Source organism: Megachile rotundata, chromosome 16 (genome assembly GCF_050947335.1).
Source record: "Megachile rotundata isolate GNS110a chromosome 16, iyMegRotu1, whole genome shotgun sequence".
In the NCBI taxonomy this organism is placed as follows: domain Eukaryota; kingdom Metazoa; phylum Arthropoda; class Insecta; order Hymenoptera; family Megachilidae; genus Megachile; species Megachile rotundata.
Window position 1 is genome coordinate 10,238,489 of NC_134998.1, and position 18,815 is coordinate 10,257,303.

The 18,815-nt window shown below is 40.0% G+C and overlaps 2 protein-coding genes across 5 annotated transcripts; one reads left to right on the plus strand and one right to left on the minus strand.

Moving 5' to 3' along the window:
• Window positions 1-50: 50 nt before the first annotated feature.
• On the minus strand, window positions 51-730 carry LOC105662280 (uncharacterized). Its single transcript, XM_012283501.2, has 2 exons — window positions 466-730; window positions 51-390 (listed from the first exon to the last, which is right to left on the minus strand). The coding sequence occupies exons 1-2, from the start codon at window positions 600-602 to the stop codon at window positions 198-200; spliced, it is 330 nt and encodes a 109-aa protein (XP_012138891.1). The 5' UTR covers window positions 603-730; the 3' UTR covers window positions 51-197.
• A 1,839-nt stretch (window positions 731-2,569) lies between these two features.
• Rab3 (RAS oncogene family member Rab3) lies at window positions 2,570-17,525 on the plus strand. 4 transcript variants are annotated; one of them, XM_012283504.2, is made up of 5 exons: window positions 9,715-9,855; window positions 10,017-10,174; window positions 12,064-12,285; window positions 12,638-12,928; window positions 15,275-17,525. In XM_012283504.2, exons 2-5 carry the CDS (start codon window positions 10,049-10,051, stop codon window positions 15,428-15,430), a joined length of 795 nt encoding a protein of 264 aa, XP_012138894.1. In that variant the 5' UTR covers window positions 9,715-9,855; window positions 10,017-10,048; the 3' UTR covers window positions 15,431-17,525. The 4 variants fall into 4 exon arrangements, with proteins under 4 accessions (XP_012138896.1, XP_012138894.1, XP_012138893.1 ...); XM_012283503.2 differs by having other exon boundaries at window positions 9,727-9,855; window positions 10,020-10,174; XM_012283506.2 differs by lacking the exons at window positions 9,715-9,855; window positions 10,017-10,174 and adding an exon at window positions 2,570-2,742.
• Window positions 17,526-18,815: the final 1,290 nt, after the last annotated feature.

The window sequence follows — 18,815 nt, forward strand, 5'->3', positions numbered from 1 at the left end:
CATTCTGACGTTGATCGAACACCATTTACTCGATCAAAAATATTCATGAATCAATGTTTTTCACCATACAAACACGTTTGTTTATTCAAAGGACAAAATTACAAAGTGTTATTCCGACAATCAGTCAAAGTCAACTTTTTAACTTTGCCGTGACAATGTTTGAGTCATAATGGACGTTATTCGACCGCGATATTCCTTCACGGTTGCTTGGTAGCCTTGGGCTTGAAGAATTGATCGACCAATTCCAAGAAGTTCTCGTGTTGCAAAATATTCAGAATATTAACAATTTTTTCGGGTACCTCTGGCACCTTCAGACCGTTCGCCGTCAATTTACGACTGCATCTGTTTAATTTTTTCGTCGACCCTCCTACGCTCTGGGATTTTCTTAATCTAAGAAAAAATTTGTTCAAATAAATGCGTGTCCGGAAATTGTTTAGCAAATGAACTTTTTAAAGGATTATTTACTTAAGACGGAATTCTGTAAATTGACGTCCAGATTGCGTTCGTTTCAAGATGTGGTCCTCGCAGCTGACTTCCGGTTCCAGTATTTGTATCTCCTTCACATAACTCTCCCTGGAGTTGTGAAAATTTCTATGAGACATGTTCAACAAATTAATTTAAATATCCTGGTCATCATTAAATTAAATTCTTTTAAATTTATGGACAACCGTGACTGGGTGAAAAACGAATCAAAATTGTGTCGGATAAACAGTCTACGTTACCAGGCAACCAGTTTTAAGATATCGCAAATGAGGGTATAGTAATTGACTCGATACAGGGTTGTCATATTTGAAAATGCTCAAACTTTCACATTTGGAAGTCCAAGTACATTCTTATGTCATTCCTGGTTTCATCGGTGAGATACAGTATAGTGTGCAAATTGTTCTGAAGGTAGAATATGTATTTTTTGACTCAAGGAATATGTTATAGGCAGTATGAAGTCAATATTAATCAATATGTAATAAGTATATAGCATATTAATTAAGAAAATCGCTGTAAATTGGGTTTTTTTAAAAATTGAACTAGTGGCGCCATCTCTTCAACAAACAGGGTGAACTACACGTATCTGGAGGAGGTCCTTCGTTAGTTCTATTTTTCGCCACCAGGCGGCGCCAAAATCGCTGCCCTCTGGTGGCGAAAAGTGGAACTAACGAAGCACCTGCTCCAGATACGTGTAGTTCACCCCGTTCGCCGGAGAGATGGCGCCACCAGTACTATTTTCGATTTGCGCGCGAAAATTTAAAAGTCCAAATCACCTACAGATACTATTACCACCAATCTTCAGTGTGCGAGACAAAATAATAAGAATCCATTATATTTAGACCGCTTTAGAATATTTTAAAAGCGTTAATATATCCGAAAAGTTAATTAATCGAAAAAATTTTGAAACTCTACATTAATTAGTTCCGATTTTCTACCACTAGATGGCAACACATAACACAGAACCCTTAGGATAATTAAAATTAACCTAAAAATGATTATAGACAAATAAATCTTGCACTTCGATGTAGTTTGATTTATTTTATTATTAATTATGCTAATAAATGAATTTTATCAATTGAATTGAATAAAAGATACACGTCGCGCCATCTAGTGACACTGTGCAGGTACTAATGAGGATATAGAGAGTGTTTTTCTATATTTAAAATAGTCAATTAATTATAACTATAAAAAATAACTGTTTTATTGAAATTGATTATAAAATATGTGGTTCTGAATTCAGATTTAATTATGGGATGAATAACGAACGTTTTTCTTTTAAAAATACAATTGAACATAAATAAAATTGAATATCAAGTACAAATAAAATTCTTCTTTATCGACAGCTTGAAAATAAAATTCCTCTTGATCGACGACGACTCCGATGATCACCGCAGAACCCATGGGATAATTAAAATTAACCTAAAAATGATTATAGACAAATAAATCTTGCACTTCAATGTTTTGATTCATTTTATAATCAATTATGCTAATAAATCAACTTTATCAATTGAAATAAATTAAAAAGATACACGTCGTGCCATCTAGTGACACTGTGCAGGTACTAATGAGGCAGCGACTGTTGCGCCGCCTAGTGGCGATAAATAGAACTAACGAAGGACCTCCTCCAGATACGTGTAGTTCACCCTGTTTGTTGAAGAGATGGCGCCACTAGTTCAATTTTAAAAAAACCCCATTTACAGTGATTTTCTGAATTAATATGTTATATACTTATTACATATTGATTAATATTAATTTTCTACTGCCTATAATATATATTTTGGGACCAAAAATGCGAGTTATATCTTCACCTAAGAATTTCTACCATACTAACGACCGTTCATGTAGAAATCACGCAGGGATCTCCAGGGACTCACCATAGTCGTAGACACATGAAAAATCGAAATCAACAAGTGTCCTCCCTCCAGGAGGAGGGTTCTCCCGGTGGTGTCGAGATGTCAGTCGGGTTGTCGAGGGCGCAGGCGCGTCCTTCGTCGTGATTGGCCCGAAGACGGGCGGGGGTCCACGAAATGGTCGATATTTTAGCTATAACGGACTACAGTGGCGCGAGGCTTTACCGAGTCCAGTCCAGTCTCTTTAAAATCGTCGCGAAACAACCCCCGTGCTGCGTGCGTTGCCAGGCCGTGTCGGTTTTCTTGGACTCGCGTACCAAAACCGGGATCTCATCGTCGCAAGAAGACCAGTGCTGCGCGTGGTGCATCCCTCCAGTTCGAGCCGTGACAGGACCTACGTTTGCAGGAGGTACGGGCTCGGTGACGACTCGTCGGACGGGAAGGACAGACTCGTCCTGTGTGCCTCACGGCCTCGAGCCTTGCGATTTTCGAGCCTGAACATTTCTGTCCGACCAGCCAGTCCGTCGATACGCTGCTTATTGATTTCTCTCTGTCTTTCTCCCCCCTTCTCTTGCTCTCTGTCTCTCTCCCTCTCTTCAAAGCTTCTCCGTCGAGTCGACTTTTTACACGCTTTGAGGCCGCACGAGGCCGATCGACAGCCTTTCTTATGGTCCTGACCGGGGGCTAGCTACCGAAGGGGGTCCTCTGTGGTCCACGGGACACCCCCGAACACGGGGACATCGATTGCTCCGCTATACCGTTCTAGAGGCTGTGGATTCCGCTGGTCGTCCATGGACGGCCAGTTTCAGTGACTGTCAGTGACCACCTGCTCCCTACGTCCCCTCTTCGTGGTCTGCTCCCTCTTCCAAAGCAAACATGTCAGCTGTGAAACATTTCGCGTTGGCTCGTCACGAGTTCCATTTATCGACGAAACATAACGCTCTGACGGACAGACGGATCCGGAGAAGCGTGCCGTATCGATTTGGACGCGTTTTTGAGATCCAGACATCGAGCGTCACGACGTACGTATACGGAGGCTCCATCTTCTATCCACGCTCATTCCGGCAGCCGCTGGAATCGAAACCCATCTAACGAGCCGGCGTGGGTGGTCAGGGGTTGGAAATCGATCTTCCAAAAATATTTCCTCTGTTGCTATCCCCTCGTCCCACCGAACCACCCCTTTGGCGCCACATAATGACCAGCGTGGAGAGTGCTGATCTTTCTTAATTACGTTTCCGCCATTTTACCGAATATTTCACGCTCCCGCTGGTCAGTCCATCGGGAATCGAGTGGCTCTCAAAGGGGAACCCCTGTGCCATTCACGAAAGGTTAGGGTGAAATTGGGCGAGAAGGTTAATAGGACAGAACGGCACTGTTTGCCAACTGTTTAGACGTATGGCAACTTTTTTTATCACAAGTAGTTTCTAGGTTAGGTCTAGTTAGAGCTATGGTTAAAGGGTGAGGACACATTAGAGCCAACATTCAAGGGTTAGGTCAAACTTGAGCTATGTTCCAACGATTAGCTCATGTTAGGCCTTAGATTGTGAGGTTAGATCAAATTAGGGTTAAGATCGAAGGGTTAGGCCATGTTAGGGCTTAGATTGAAAGGTTAGACCAACTTAGGATTAAGCTCGAGAGGTTAGGTCATGTTAGGGCTTAGATTGAGAGGTTAGACCAACTTAGAGTTAAATTCGATAGGTTAGGTCATGTTAGGGCTTAGATTGAGAGCTAAGACCAACTTAGGGTTAAGATCGAGAGGTTAGGTCATGTTAGGGCTTAGATTGAGAGGTTAGACCAACTTAGGGTTAAGATCGAGAGGTTAGGTCATGTTAGGGCTTAGATTGAGAGCTAAGACCAACTTAGGGTTAAGATCGAGAGGTTAGGTCATGTTAGGACTTAGATTGAGAGGTTAGATCAAGTTAGGGTTAAGACCGAGATGTTAGGTTAAGTTAGAGTTAAGTCAGTAGACCCAAGCTTGATTGTAGATCAACTTAGGTGAACGATTTCAAGAGTAGATCTCGTTAAGGCTAAGATTGATACGTAAGGTCACCTCGAGGTCAAGACTGAAACGTTAGGTCGAATCGAGGCTAAGGTTAAGACGTTAGGTCAATGCAGGACTAAAATTAAGTCCTATTTACTCGTTGATTAATCTAATCTACCACATCGTTCTACTGTGTTCGTCAAAAATTGTTCGTGTCGCGAGGTGCGTGGGCAACAGGTAAATTGATGCCCTCTACCTGTGCTCTTCCCAAACAAACTTTCTTAGTAATATAAAAATAAGACATAAAACGTTTCATCCGGGTGTTTTAATGCACCCATTCGAATTGAACGCAGTCACTATTGAGGAGCCATTCAGGCTCACATACAAAAGATCCTTGTATACCTGTACAGTAATTGAAGAGCATTAACGGCAGCCAAGGGGAGGCATCACTTCAGCGTCGTCCGTTTACAATCGATTTCTTGCGTTTATATCATTCATATCGTCCTTCTCGCGAGTCACAGCCTCAAGACGTTCTTTTGTCGCGCGCCTTTCATCTTGCCGCGTCCTGTCCCTGGGACACCCAACTTATCAATGATGCACTCCCACGTGCACAAATATCCAAATTTCTGGTTCCACCAGTCTTCACGCGGAAGGCGTTATCGCGCCGATTAAGGATGCAATTGTGTGCCGTGCATGTCAACGCTAACACACGACGCTGGCGATACGATTATCGCGAACCTTGTCCCACTTTCCATGGCCACTCTTCCGAACGCGAGGCGTGGGTGGCTGACATATTTTCGCCCAGGTGGAATCTTTTTACGGAACTTCACAGGTTGTCGAACTTCCGGCCCGTGAATTCGGTATGCAATCGTTCCCTAGGCACCCAGACTCTTTCGTACTGGTGGAGCTTCAGCGATTGGACATCTGGATTTTATGGAACTACACGGACCTTAGACTCTCTGGGTTGTCTGAGAAATCCGGGTTCACTTCTGGACTGGGACTTCTAGAATTTGTGGGACGTTGTGGACTCTAGAGCTAGTGGGATGTCTGGACTCCTGAGAAATCAGATGGACCTCTGGGGTTTGTGGGACTTTATGGACCCTAGGAATTCTAGGTCGTCAGGGACTACTAAGACCACTTGGACTTATGGAGCTTGTGGGACTTATGGGGCTTTAGGACTTATAGGAATCGTAGGATGCCTGGAACTGTTGGGGTCCTAAGCATCTTCCTGGATGTGGACTCCCTGACAGTTATAGTCTCTCTAGGAGTCCTAGCATCTATCTGGTACTTCTGGAACACCTAGAACTTCTAGAAATCCTTAGATCCCTCACATCATTGGAACTCATACATTCATAGGACCTCCAGGATCCTTGGAGTCTTCTGGTGCCTAGGACTCCTTAGTACCCTTCGGTTCCTAGGACCTCTACACTCCCTGGTCTCTTAGAAACCCTCCTAGGATCCCTATGACTCCTAAGATACCTCTAGAGATTATGGTCTAGAGGTTGTGCTCTTTGGAATCCTCCAGGTCCCAGTATTTCTGAAACCTACCAAAATCCTAGCTTCTTCAAAGACTCTTGTATCTGGAAACCCCAACTCCTAGACACCCCATAATCTCCCAGGTCCTCGTTTTCCCCTCAGGTCTAAAAGTTTGATCCCCAAGATCCCAAAACCACCGAAAAAATGGCTGCCGTACAAAGGACGTAGCCCTCCCTCGGTATTGATTTTTGACCCCCATTCTCAAACTGCCATGGTCTCCTATAATTATTGTTGCACAATGGTACATGCGCCTCCGTTAACTCACTGGAGCATACACGACGCATATTTATCGGAGATAAAAGAATGATTCTTGAAGCTGCACGGCGCATCGAATCGGCCTTTTGAAGTGCAGCCGATGCTGGGTAACTCTTTTCCAGCGAGACAGAAGCTTTTAATTCGACGAGCATGCTAGAAATAAGCGAAACAGAAACGATAGGACTTGAAATCCGAGGGATATCTGGAGTTGCCTCCGCGACTCGGGCATGAAATCGATAAGAACCTCCCACCTAGGGTAAAAAGTTCGCAGTGTCTGTGGCTCAGCGTCAAGTTTATTTATAGACCCATCTTTTGGAGTCCAGTTTTTGGCATAAATGCACGTGCAGGCACAGCTGATCGAGTTTTCAATCAATTACTTGTAAAAAGGGACGAGCTTTTTGATCGGCGGATTGTTGGGAGATGTTGCATGCAATTTTTTTTGGACCTGTGGTTTTAGGATTATTTTGGGCTTGTAGGTTAGGTTAGGTTAGGTAGGAACTTTCAATAAGTACTTGCGAAAGGGAGTGAACTTCTTGATTATTAAATTGTTGGGAGATGTATGCAATTTTTTGGACCTGTGGTTTTAGGATTATTTTGGGCTTGTAGGTTAGGTTAGGTTAGGTAGGAACTTTCAATAAGTACTTACAAAAGGGAGTGAACTTCTTGATTATTAAATTGTAGGGAGATGTATGCAATTTTCTTTGGACCTGTGGTTTTAGGATTATTTTGGGCTTATAGGTTAGGTTAGGTTAGGTAGGAACTTTCAGTAATCACTTGCAAAAGGGAGTGAACTTCTTGATTATTAAATTGTAGGGAGATGTATGCAATTTTTTGGACCTGTGGTTTTAGGATTATTTTGGGCTTGTAGGTTAGGTTAGGTTAGGTAGGAACTTTCAATAATTACTTGCAAAAGGGAGTGAACTTCTTGATTATTAAATTGTAGGGAGATGTATGCAATTTTTTTTGGACCTGTGGTTTTAGGATTATTTTGGGCTTGTAGGTTAGGTTGGGTTAGGTAGGCACTTTCAATAATTACTTGCAAAAGGGAGTGAACTTCTTGGGTATTAAATTATTGGGAGATGTTGCATGCAATTTTTTTTCGGATCTATGGTTTTAGGATTATTTTAGGCTTGTAGGTTAGGTTAGGTTAGGTAGGAACTTTCAATAATTACTTGCGAAAGGGAGTGAACTTCTTGATTATTAAATTATTGGGAGATGTTGGATATTTTGTGATTTTTTATTATTTTTGAACTCGTAGTTTTTGGAGGATCATTTTGTATTCATAGGTTAGGTTAGTAATTGCTGTATTTACTTCTTCGATCCTCGTTTAATTTTCTCATTCTTCCAAACTAAGAGACGTAACCAAGTAAAAGTGAAAATTGATGAGTAGCTGGCTCGTACAAATATATTTCTCACTTGGCACGTGGCCCCCCGATATCTGTGGTCGCACCTGACGTCCGGAAAAAGTCACGGTCTTTCATATCAGTTCAGAATACGATTAACCGAGACCGATACGGCGAGCAAAATGATTCCTCGCGTTCACTTTCTTCAAAGCCGTTGAAACGAGCACTAAAACTTGAAAATGCTTTTCCATAAAGTGAGATGGTTCGAAGGTGTTTATGGGTCAATAATAAAAAAGTTATGCATCCCTTTTTAACGTGTGATTACAGATACTTTTTTCCGTGTGAAATGCTACGATGTCAGGTTATATCGAATACTATAAATTTAAATTAGGTTAGGTTAAGTTATTCGTGTAAGAAATTCTGAATTGCGGATACAAGGAATATTGTGATTTTAGGTTAGGTTGGGTTAAGACAAAGATGAGAGAAGGCTATAAAGATATTATTTGTTATATAACATTATTGTTATATGAAATATAGTATATAATAAATTGTCAGTGTTCCGAATATTGTAATTTTAGGTTAAGCAAAGAGGAGGGAAAACCACATTTTCCTAAAATATAAAAAATACTTTCATCTTCTTAAAGATTGACGAATGGCTCCATCACGTATGTTAGACAGTGATGGTTTAAGGAGGGATAACGAAAGATTTGTATGCAGAATTATTGGGTTTAGATGTCCCAATTGTGGGATTATCGATCCCCCATGAAACAACGTTGCAGTTGTGCCAGGAAATTGCATTCGATAACGTTATTGATCGATGTCTCGTTCTTCGTTGAAGTTTTATTAAAATCGTAAAAGAACATCCTACAAAGTTCAACTTCAACTGCAATCATTCTTTATTCCATTAATACATTAAACACAAAATTTTTTCTCGTTTAGACAGCCTTCATTAATAATTTTTAATGACGTCCTACGATACGGAAGATTAAATATGTAAAATGTTAAATCAAGGTTACATATGTAAAATGTTAAATCATGCATATAAGATTAAATGTGTAAAATGTTAAATCACACATGCAACATTAAACACGTGAAATGTTAAATAATATATGTAAAGTTACATATGTAAAATGTTAAATCATGAATGTAAGATTAAATGCGTAAAATGTTAAATCACACATGCAACATTAAATACGTGAAATGCTAAATAAGATATGTAAAGTTACATATGTAAAATGTTAAATCATGCATGTAAAATTAAATGTGTAAAATGTTAAATCACACATGCAACATTAAACACGTGAAATGTTAAATAAGATATGTAAACTTAATTATGTAAAATGTTAAATCATGCATGTAAGATTAAATGTGTAAAATGTTAAATCACACATGCAACATTAAACACGTGAAATGTTAAATAAGATATGTAAAGTTACATATGTAAAATGTTAAATCATGCATGTAAAATTAAATGCGTAAAATGTTAAATCACACATGCAACATTAAAAACGTGAAATGTTAAATAATTTATGTAAAGTTAATTATGTAAAATGTTAAATCATGCATGTAAAATTAAATGCGTAAAATGTTAAATCACACATGCAACATTAAAAACGTGAAATGTTAAATAATATATGTAAAGTTAATTATGTAAAATGTTGAATCATACATGTAAGTTTAAATGCATAAAATGTTAAATCACACATGCAACATTAAACACGTGAAATGTTAAATAAGATATGTAAAGTTACATATGTAAAATGTTAAATCATGCATGTAAAATTAAATGCGTAAAATGTTAAATCACACATGCAACATTAAAAACGTGAAATGTTAAATAATTTATGTAAAGTTAATTATGTAAAATGTTAAATCATGCATGTAAAATTAAATGTATAAAATGTTAAATCATATATGCAACATTAAACACGTGAAATGTTAAATAAGATATGTAAATTTAATTATGTAAAATGTTAAATCATGCATGTAAAATTAAATGTATAAAATGTTAAATCATATATGCAACATTAAACACGTGAAATGTTAAATAAGATATGTAAACTTAATTATGTAAAATGTTAAATCATAGCAAGGTTAAACATGTAATATGTTAAATTGCACGAGTAAGATTAAACACGTAAGATGTTAAGTTAAATATGTAAACATTCGCAATAAAACTTCTGTTAGAAGGAGACAATGAATTGTAGCAGATGTGGTCGCAGTGGAAATTGAAAATGGCCCCCGTGGTACCATTTGTCTTCCACTCCTGCGTAGGCGTGCACACACGTATCGAGAAACCGCGATATCGTCGTAAGAAACCGTAAACGTGGCTAGGTTGAAAGATTGTCCAGTAAAAGTTTCCAAGTGTTCGTTCGACGTTTCACGCTGCTCCCGAAATCCGTCAAAAGTTGGTAAAATTATCTCTAAACAAAAATCCTTCTTTTACTATTTTAACTTGGCAAACAAAACGAACTAGCTAAATAAAATACGTGTAATTAAAATTGTTTGAAAAAATGATGAAAACTATAAACAACGTAAGACGCTAATAATTCCTTTGAATATTTAAAGCAGTGAGGAAATTTTACGTGGAAACCGAAGAGATGAAGCAGCGAGGGGAAGCTAGGAACAATGGGAGACCGGTGGTGAAGGACTCCGTGCTAGAAATGCGGACCAGAATGGCTCGAATGATGTCCATCGTCGAGATTAGCCCGCAGAACAGACTTCCGGTACCAGCACGCGTGCATTTCCTGAATCGTGGTTCGCGATATTGCTCGCTAATTGCGAATAGTGCTATCGTGGAATCCGTTCGGTCGTTTTCGAGCGCACCGAACCGACTATACTCGCGACTAAATCTCTACTATCTTCTTTATTAATTGAAATAACAACCTGTAACTTCGATAGGTTATTGTGTGCGTCATTTTGCAAACAATAATTCAAGGATTTTTATTCATTTTTAATGGATGATGGATTTTACTGAACGATTGTGGCTCTGGGTGTGTATAACTAGGGAATTTTATTGAGTGTCATAGTGACTTGTGTTGGTGCAGAATGTTTTTGTATAGAATTTTCTGGGAACATTGAAATTTATAATACTACAAAAATGTATAGGGTCCCTAATATCCTTGGAATCAATGATATTCATGAAAATCCAAAAGTCTCTAGGATCCTTCATATCCCTAGAACTCTTCCTCATATCTCTAGAAATATTCCTGGAATCACAGAAGTTACTAAAATTTCTGGAACTCCAAAAGAATTCCCTAGAATCACTAATATCCCTGAGATCACACAGTGTTCAGAGTCTTCTGGATCTCCAAAATTTTTTAGAATTCTTAATATCCTCAATACTTCTAATGTCCCTGGAACCACGGAGGTTACTAAAATTCATGAAACTCCAAAAGTCCCTAGAAGACATAATATCTTTGGGAGCACTGAGAGTTCAGGGTCTCCTGGAACTCCAAAAGTCCTAGGATCCTTAATATCCCCAATACTCCTAATATCCCTGGAATCACTGAGGTTACTGCAATTTCTGAAACTCCAAAAGTCCCTAGAAGCCATAATATCTTTGGGAGCACTGAGAGTTCAGGGTCTCCTGGAACTCCAAGGAGTCCTAGGATCTCTAAGATCTCCAGTGTTCATAATATCCCTGGAACCACAGAAGTTACTGAGATTCTTGAAACTCCAAAAGTCCCTAGAATCCCTAATATCCTTGGAAGCACTAATTCGGGGTCTCCTGGAACCTTAAGGTGTCCTAGGATCCCTAAGATCTCCAGTGCTCCTAATATCCCTGGAACCATAGAATGTACTGAGATTCCTGAAACTCCAAAAGTCCCCAGAATTCCTAATATCCCTGGAAACACTGAGAATTCAGGGTCTCCTGTAACTCCAAAAGTCCTAGGATCCTTAATATCCCTAATACTCCTAATATCCCTAGAACCACTGAGGTAATTGCGATTTCTGGAACTCCAAAAGTCCTAGAATCCCTAATATCCCCACTGCTACAAATATCCTTGAAATCACTCACATTTCTCAAACCCCAAAAGTCCCCAGAATGCCCCAAGTCTAATACCTTGATAAGTGGAGGATCTCTTGAAAGCTTGATAAACGAGGAAGGTTTCACGTTTGATTTTCGTGATGTTCATCGTTCAATTTCACCGGTTTTTTCGCAAAACGCCTCTGGAAAGTGGCTGCGATTAAAGTGCTACACTTTTTCACGTCGTTGGCCACCCCTCGTTTCAGGCTGGAAAGATGAAGTGTCGTTTAAAGAGCTCCACGCAATCTTTGTGACACAGGAGGGAGAAAACGCGTGGGAAAGAAAACTCGATTCACGACCTTTCTGAAAAAAATGAGGAAAAAAGAAGGGATTTCGTTTTTCATGCTAGGACGACGCGAGCTTTCTCTCATTCGCGAGATATTGGGTCACTGGGGTGAACAGCGAACGCTTTTTTCCCTATTCAAATGAAATTTTCCGTTGCCTCCAAGTTCTACTGTTTCGTGCTTCCTCGTTAAAACTTTATTGAATTTAATCCTTTATTTAAACAATTCAAGTATTTTTTTTATTTCGACGATTTTGTATCGGTGAAGGACTGTTTTGTATTCATGAAGGACTTGTTGACAGATGGCGGGCCAGGATCCAAAGATGCAGAAGGAGGCCGCGGACCAAAACTTCGACTACATGTTCAAGTTGCTGATCATCGGCAACTCGTCCGTCGGCAAAACGTCCTTCCTCTTCCGTTACGCGGACGATTCCTTCACCTCGGCCTTCGTCTCCACCGTGGGCATCGATTTTAAAGTGAAAACGGTCTTCAGACACGACAAAAGGGTCAAGTTACAAATCTGGGTTAGTATTAACTTATTCTTACCATAACAGTCTCATCGCTCACAATTATACCAGGACCTGGGACCCAGAATACGTGTGCGACGATCAATATTCGAAGTATTCATAGTTGTCACTAATTTATTCGCCTGCACGTTCATTTATCACTTAATGGCTATGCGTCGTACATCACCCTATCTCCCTGTTCATGACGGCTTGCTAATTTACCAGCGCGAGATAGCGAAGAAAAGAAATAAAACATGAATCTATAAAAATTGTCGGATGAAAACTATACTTGTATTTACGATAAACTCGTGTTGATCAAATTTCTTTATTTATGAGAGAACAGGTAGAACAATTGTGTGGACATTTTTAGGACACGGCAGGTCAGGAGAGATACAGAACGATAACAACGGCCTACTACAGAGGGGCGATGGGTTTCATTCTAATGTACGACATCACAAACGAGGAATCGTTCAATTCGGTCCAAGACTGGGTCACGCAGATCAAGACCTATTCGTGCGACAACGCCCAAGTGATCCTGGTCGGCAACAAGTGCGACATGGACGAGGAGAGGGTCATCAGTTTCGAAAGAGGCAAACAACTGGCGGACCAATTAGGTGTACAGTTCTTCGAGACGTCCGCCAAAGAGAACATTAACATCAAGGTACATTACACATTCGCTGCAAAATCCGAAAACCCCTCAAAAAACAGTAAATACAAATTCTTAATTCTTCTATCATATCTGACTTATGATGCATCTGGGTTAGAAACGATAGTGGACGAGTAGTTTGACCTGGGTCTATTCCCATCCAAATTGTGGTGCATGAGTAATCTGACCGGACGTACTCCAGATTTAAGCTGAACGTAGTGAGCGAGTAATTTGAGCTGGGTGCACTCTAAACCTATCTGGGTTGCAGAGTGCAATAAATGAATAACCGGTGTACCATACCTAGCCCAGGTATAGTAGACATTTGAGCTGAGTTCTAAACCTAGCCTACCTCGGTTGCGAAGTCCAATAACCTGACATAGGTCTCCAGATATAACTCCACAGTACTAATGATTAATTCGAACTGAGTCCTAGACCTAAGCTAGCAATTCAAAGTGTGATAAATGGACAATCTGACCTAGGTGTACCCCAAACCTAACTGAAGCTCAGTAGTAATGATTTCTTTCAGCTAAGTCCTAGACCTAAGCTAGAATTGCAAAGTGTAATAAATGAACAATCTGACCTAGGTGTACAAACCTAACTGAAGCCCAGTAGTAACGATTCCTTTCAGCTAAGTCCTAGACCTAAGCTAGCATTGCAAAGTGTAATAAATGAACAATCTGACCTAGGTGTACAAACCTAACTGAAGCTCAGTAGTAATGATTCCTTTCAGCTAAGTCCTAGACCTAAGCTAGCATTGCAAAGTGTAATAAATGAACAATCTGACCTAGGTGTACCCCAAACCTAACTGAAGCTCAGTAGTAATGATTCCTTTCAGCTAAGTGCTAGACCTAAGCTAGCAATTCAAAGTGTGATAAATGAACAATCTGACCTAGGTGTAGCCCAAACCTAACTGAAGCTCAGTAGTAATGATTCCTTTCAGCTAAGTCCCAGACCTAAGCTAGCATTGCAAAGTGTGATAAATGAACAATCTGACCTAGGTGTACAAACCTAACTGAAGCCCAGTAGTAACGATTCCTTTCAGCTAAGTCCTAGACCTAAGCTAGAATTGCAAAGTGTAATAAATGAACAATCTGACATAGGTGTACAAACCTAACTGAAGCTCAGTAGTAATGATTCCTTTCAGCTAAGTCCCAGACCTAAGCTAGCATTGCAAAGTGTAATAAATGAACAATCTGACCTAGGTGTACAAACCTAACTGAAGCTCAGTAGTAATGATTCCTTTCAGCTAAGTGCTAGACCTAAGCTAGCATTGCAAAGTGTAATAAATGAACAATCTAACCTAGGTGTAGCCCAAACCTAACTGAAGCACAGAGCTGCCTAACGGCAAGTACACATCTGTACCTGGTACCCGGTGGTGAAGTCTCGGCATAAAAGAAAGATGACTCAGCTCAAGTATAGAAGAAGTGATTAGAGTCCCAACACCAATCTATCCACATCGAGTAGCTCTACTAACTCCAGACTTAAGTAGACGTCTGACCCTAACTCAGACAATTTTCATTTTTCTCGGACTGTTTGCCGAGTCCATTATCTAGGATAACTAATAGACGGTGGAAAGGTTGTGTCACGTTTCAGCACTTATTTCCATCCACGAGGTGTGTGCACGGTGTACCATTACCTTCGATCGGGCGTCCTCGATTAACGCTCATCTGCACCCATTAATCACCCTCGCATAATCGGCCGTACTGGCATTGACACATCGACGTCTATCGATTTCTCTACTCATCTGTTTTTAACGATAATGTCTGAGCAATTATCGCAAGAAATTCTTACGTGACGCAATTTAACTTTCGGTTGTACTGCTTGACCTACAATTACGGTAACGAGGTTATGTTAGTTCAGGCTTTAGAGCACATGGGTTTATGTTTCTTGTTTAAATTAATTAAGCTAAAATGTGAGGAAACTTTGGGTTAACAAACAGGTTAAGACAGTTTTGGATCTGATTATCTGAACACAGGTTCTGATGGAGTTAGGTCCACAGGTGTAGGTCAGATCATTCATCCAGGTTAGATCATTCGTCCAGGTCAGATCATTGATCCATCAGATCAGATTGTAATACAGATAGGTCTGAAGTAGATTACTACAGCTTCTGGAGTAGAAGGTCAGACTACAGCACCTAACGTTAGACCCACACCTAGCTCATCAGCTCTTAAAACATGTGCATACCCAGCTCAGATTACTCGTACATCACCCAGTAAATTCAGGTTAGTAATGAAGGCTAGAATATTCATCTTCTATATTATCTGACACATTTAGCTTCTGGAGTAAAGTTTTAAAAGCGCCTCTAACTCGAAAAGTAGGTCACGTAATAACAGAGCAAGTGAACCTGTTTGTTTTTCGCAGACGGTGTTCGAGCAGCTGGTGGACATAATATGCGACAAGATGAGCGAGTCCTTGGACAACGATCCGACCTTGCTCGCGGTCGGCGTGGGTCAGGCGAAGGGTCAACGACTAACCGATCAGCCGACCAATCAAGCGAGCGACAACTGTAATTGCTAAGAACGTGCAAGGCCATTTAATCGCGATACCAGCTGAATAACGAAAAAATAATAAGGAAGACGAAGGAGGAGAAATATTAGATGAAAAACGCGTGTATGCCTGTACATGTGTGGACGAATGCGTGTGCGTACCTGGCCGTGTGTGTACTCTGTCGCGTGTGTGTAACGGTATGCGTGGAACAGAGAAAGAGAGAGCGAGAGAGAGAGAGAAAGAGGAGGAGGAGGAAGGTCGAGTGACAATGTTGGCTCTAGTTCATCTTGTTCGTCGTTCCTTTACCCCTGTTTTCCGGCCATTCTTCGTTCTACTCTTTTTCTTTCCTCCTTTCTCGATCGATATATTTATATATGTGCACATAAAATACGTATATGTACAGGATGAACCGTGAAACGTGACCGAACCGGTCGTTTCTGCCATCGGTACTTGGACCAAGGCTAACCAGAACACTGATTTGAAACAACCACAAGATCGTATTACAGTAACTTTTGCTCCGGTGTCAAGATCGATGGATCGGTTTGCACTCGTCCAAATTGATCGATGGTAAAAACGATCGGACCGACCAATATTACTCGATTCGCCCTGTATACATATATATAAATATGTATGATGGTTGTAGCCTGATTACGCGGAGGTGTCATCGAGCTGATCCGAGTCCGATCGCGAGCAGACGTCGTTCATTTTCGTCGAAAGGGAAATCTCGCACGAACCCCGTCGCGACGAATTTTACTGCTACCATAACGTGGAACATCGAATTACGCGTAGAGGAGGTTCGAATCTGCCGCCAAGGCGCGCGGGTTCGAGCGAGGGTGCGCAGTCGGCGCTGCGCAAGCGCGGACCGTGCAGGGAGACCCCGTGGATCCGGGGTTCACGCGACTAACGAAACAAAATCCACATCGCGCGTTTCTATTCTATAGATTCTTCTTTTCTGCCCCGAAAAATGAACTTTTGGAAGCGTTTCCCTTTTGAAACTGTTTTTAGACGACGTCGATCGATGCACAACTTTAAATTCGATTTTCGGAGAGTGGTTCGATGCTCGGGCACCTGAGACGATGTTAATAGAATTGTCGTGACCATTGGAGCAGATTGGCGTGGACGTTGAACACACAATGGCTAGCGAACCTGGGTAACTATGGAGAAATTTGAAGATTCGGACAAGTTTTCCATCGAGGGTTTCAGTTTGCCATTTAGGAAAATTTAGAGTTAAGATCTTTTATCCTTAGAAAATTGCAAAATTTAGGGAAAGTGACACGTTCGTTTGAGTAAATTTACGCAAAGTAATTTGATCTGATTAATGTCACAAACACCTGAGTGGACAATGGTTATTAATCTAGCATTTGTTACTTCCGTATGTTACTTGCCTTCTCGTGAGCAAGCAGAACGCGTTAAATAGCAAAAATTCATGTTTTCCACGTGACAATAAGCGAACGTTTTCAAAATACACGAATTTGTTCCGCTCGCAAACGTTCTATCGATCGAGAACGTAGCAATTGAAGTGGGCACTCGAAAATTGACCTGATTTAGTTTAATTAACCTATAAAAATAAATTCATAAATGTTAAACTTTGTTCGTTTCCATGAAACGAGAAATCGGGTGAAAGTTGGATACTTTATCGGCGAATAATTGACGAGTGTGTATAGGAAAATGTAGTTAGTCGGCGAAAACGGAATCGATATCTGGCGTCAATTATCAGTGACGATCAGCGTCCATTTTGATTACTTCAATGGTCACGTGACGTTATAAACCTACTAGGCAAGCTGCCCTCTGTACATAAAGAAATATATTAAAGAAAACAAAAAATACCTATTATATATGAATATATAAATATATAAATATATATATATATTATTGAATCTGTAATGAAGTGTAATTGTAAGCCGTTAATTATTCGTGTGAACTCAGAAAGATGAAGCAGCCTGCGCCGTCGTGTAATCGAGAATTAAACTTGAAAAAAAAAGAAAAAACAAAGGAAACGAATAAAGAAAAAAAAAATGATGAAAACGAAATAATCTGTCGATCGAAGAATTGTACGATTGTATCGATCAGATTTCAGGCGAAAAATAAAATTGTGCTGTTGACGTGGAGGTTATGATCGATGAAATCGCGTGTCTCTTCGTTATTAAATCACTGATCTTCCTTTTTTCATTCTTTTATCTCGGATATTGATATTGATTTTTACTACCGTTAATTACCTACTCCTTTAATTTCCCTACATGGCCGCCATTTTCGTTCTCTTTTACATTTTGCGTTATTAGAGATACCTTGATGCCGAGGACCTTTGAGATAAATTACTCTTCACACTTTGGTAAATTTAATTTCCTTTATAACCTAACAGTGCATGGTGGAAATTTAGCCTAAATACAGTTTAGTCAAAAGACAAAGCTCTGCAGAGGTTCGTTTAAATTCCAAGCTAGTTCAAGGTCACGTGTCAGTTAGGTAAAGTTAGATGGTAATTTGGTAGTTGAATAGCTGCATAGTTAGTCTAATAAATGCATACTTAGCTACCCAAGTAGCTAGGTAATTAGTTATGTCAATTAGCAATTTAGAAAGTTAAATGGTACTTAAACAGTTCCGTAATTAGAGTAGCCAAATATCTACATAATAAGTAGATATCTACACGACTAGACACCTATTTGAATAGTTAAGTGGTTAGACCAACAGTCACCTTAATCCTCCATCCCTCGAAAATTTCCTCCGCAAATTAATGAAATCGGATACGCGAAATTCTGAAACCTGGAAACTAGGTTAGGCGTACTATTAAAAGACGGTCGATGTAGCAGTTTAATATTTTTATTCGAGTCCAATTATTTTTTCCGTGAATCGACTGCTCTCGTTTCTGGAATCCGATTCCGTGAAACGGAAGCACGTTCGTCTCGGGAAGATGAGTCGAGTGTTTATTTAGTCGGCGCTGCGAAGATACACCATTTTGAATGCATTAAATTATGACGAATCCAATTTGAGGTTTATGAACACTGCTTCGCTATTATTTCATACAGAGATTGGTACCCTAACTTGATACCCTATTTGGTAGGTTCATTGATTATACATGTGGACTCGAGTAGCTTCATTTGACGTTTGAGGCTAAGAGATTGGTACCCTAACTTGGTACCCTGTTTGGTAGATTCACTGAACATTTGATGATCTAGGTAGCTACTCAACTACCTATCTAACTAGCTCCACTGTTATTTGACATTTGAAAGAGCTAGGTTGAGATTAGTACCCTAACTTGATACCCTATTTGGTAGATTCATTGAACATGCATTTGATGAACTGTCTAAGTAGCTACTCAATTACCTATCTAACTAGCTTCACTGTTATTTGACATTTGAAAGAGCTAGGTTGAGATTGGTACCCTAACTTGATACCCTATTTGGTAGATTCATTGAACATG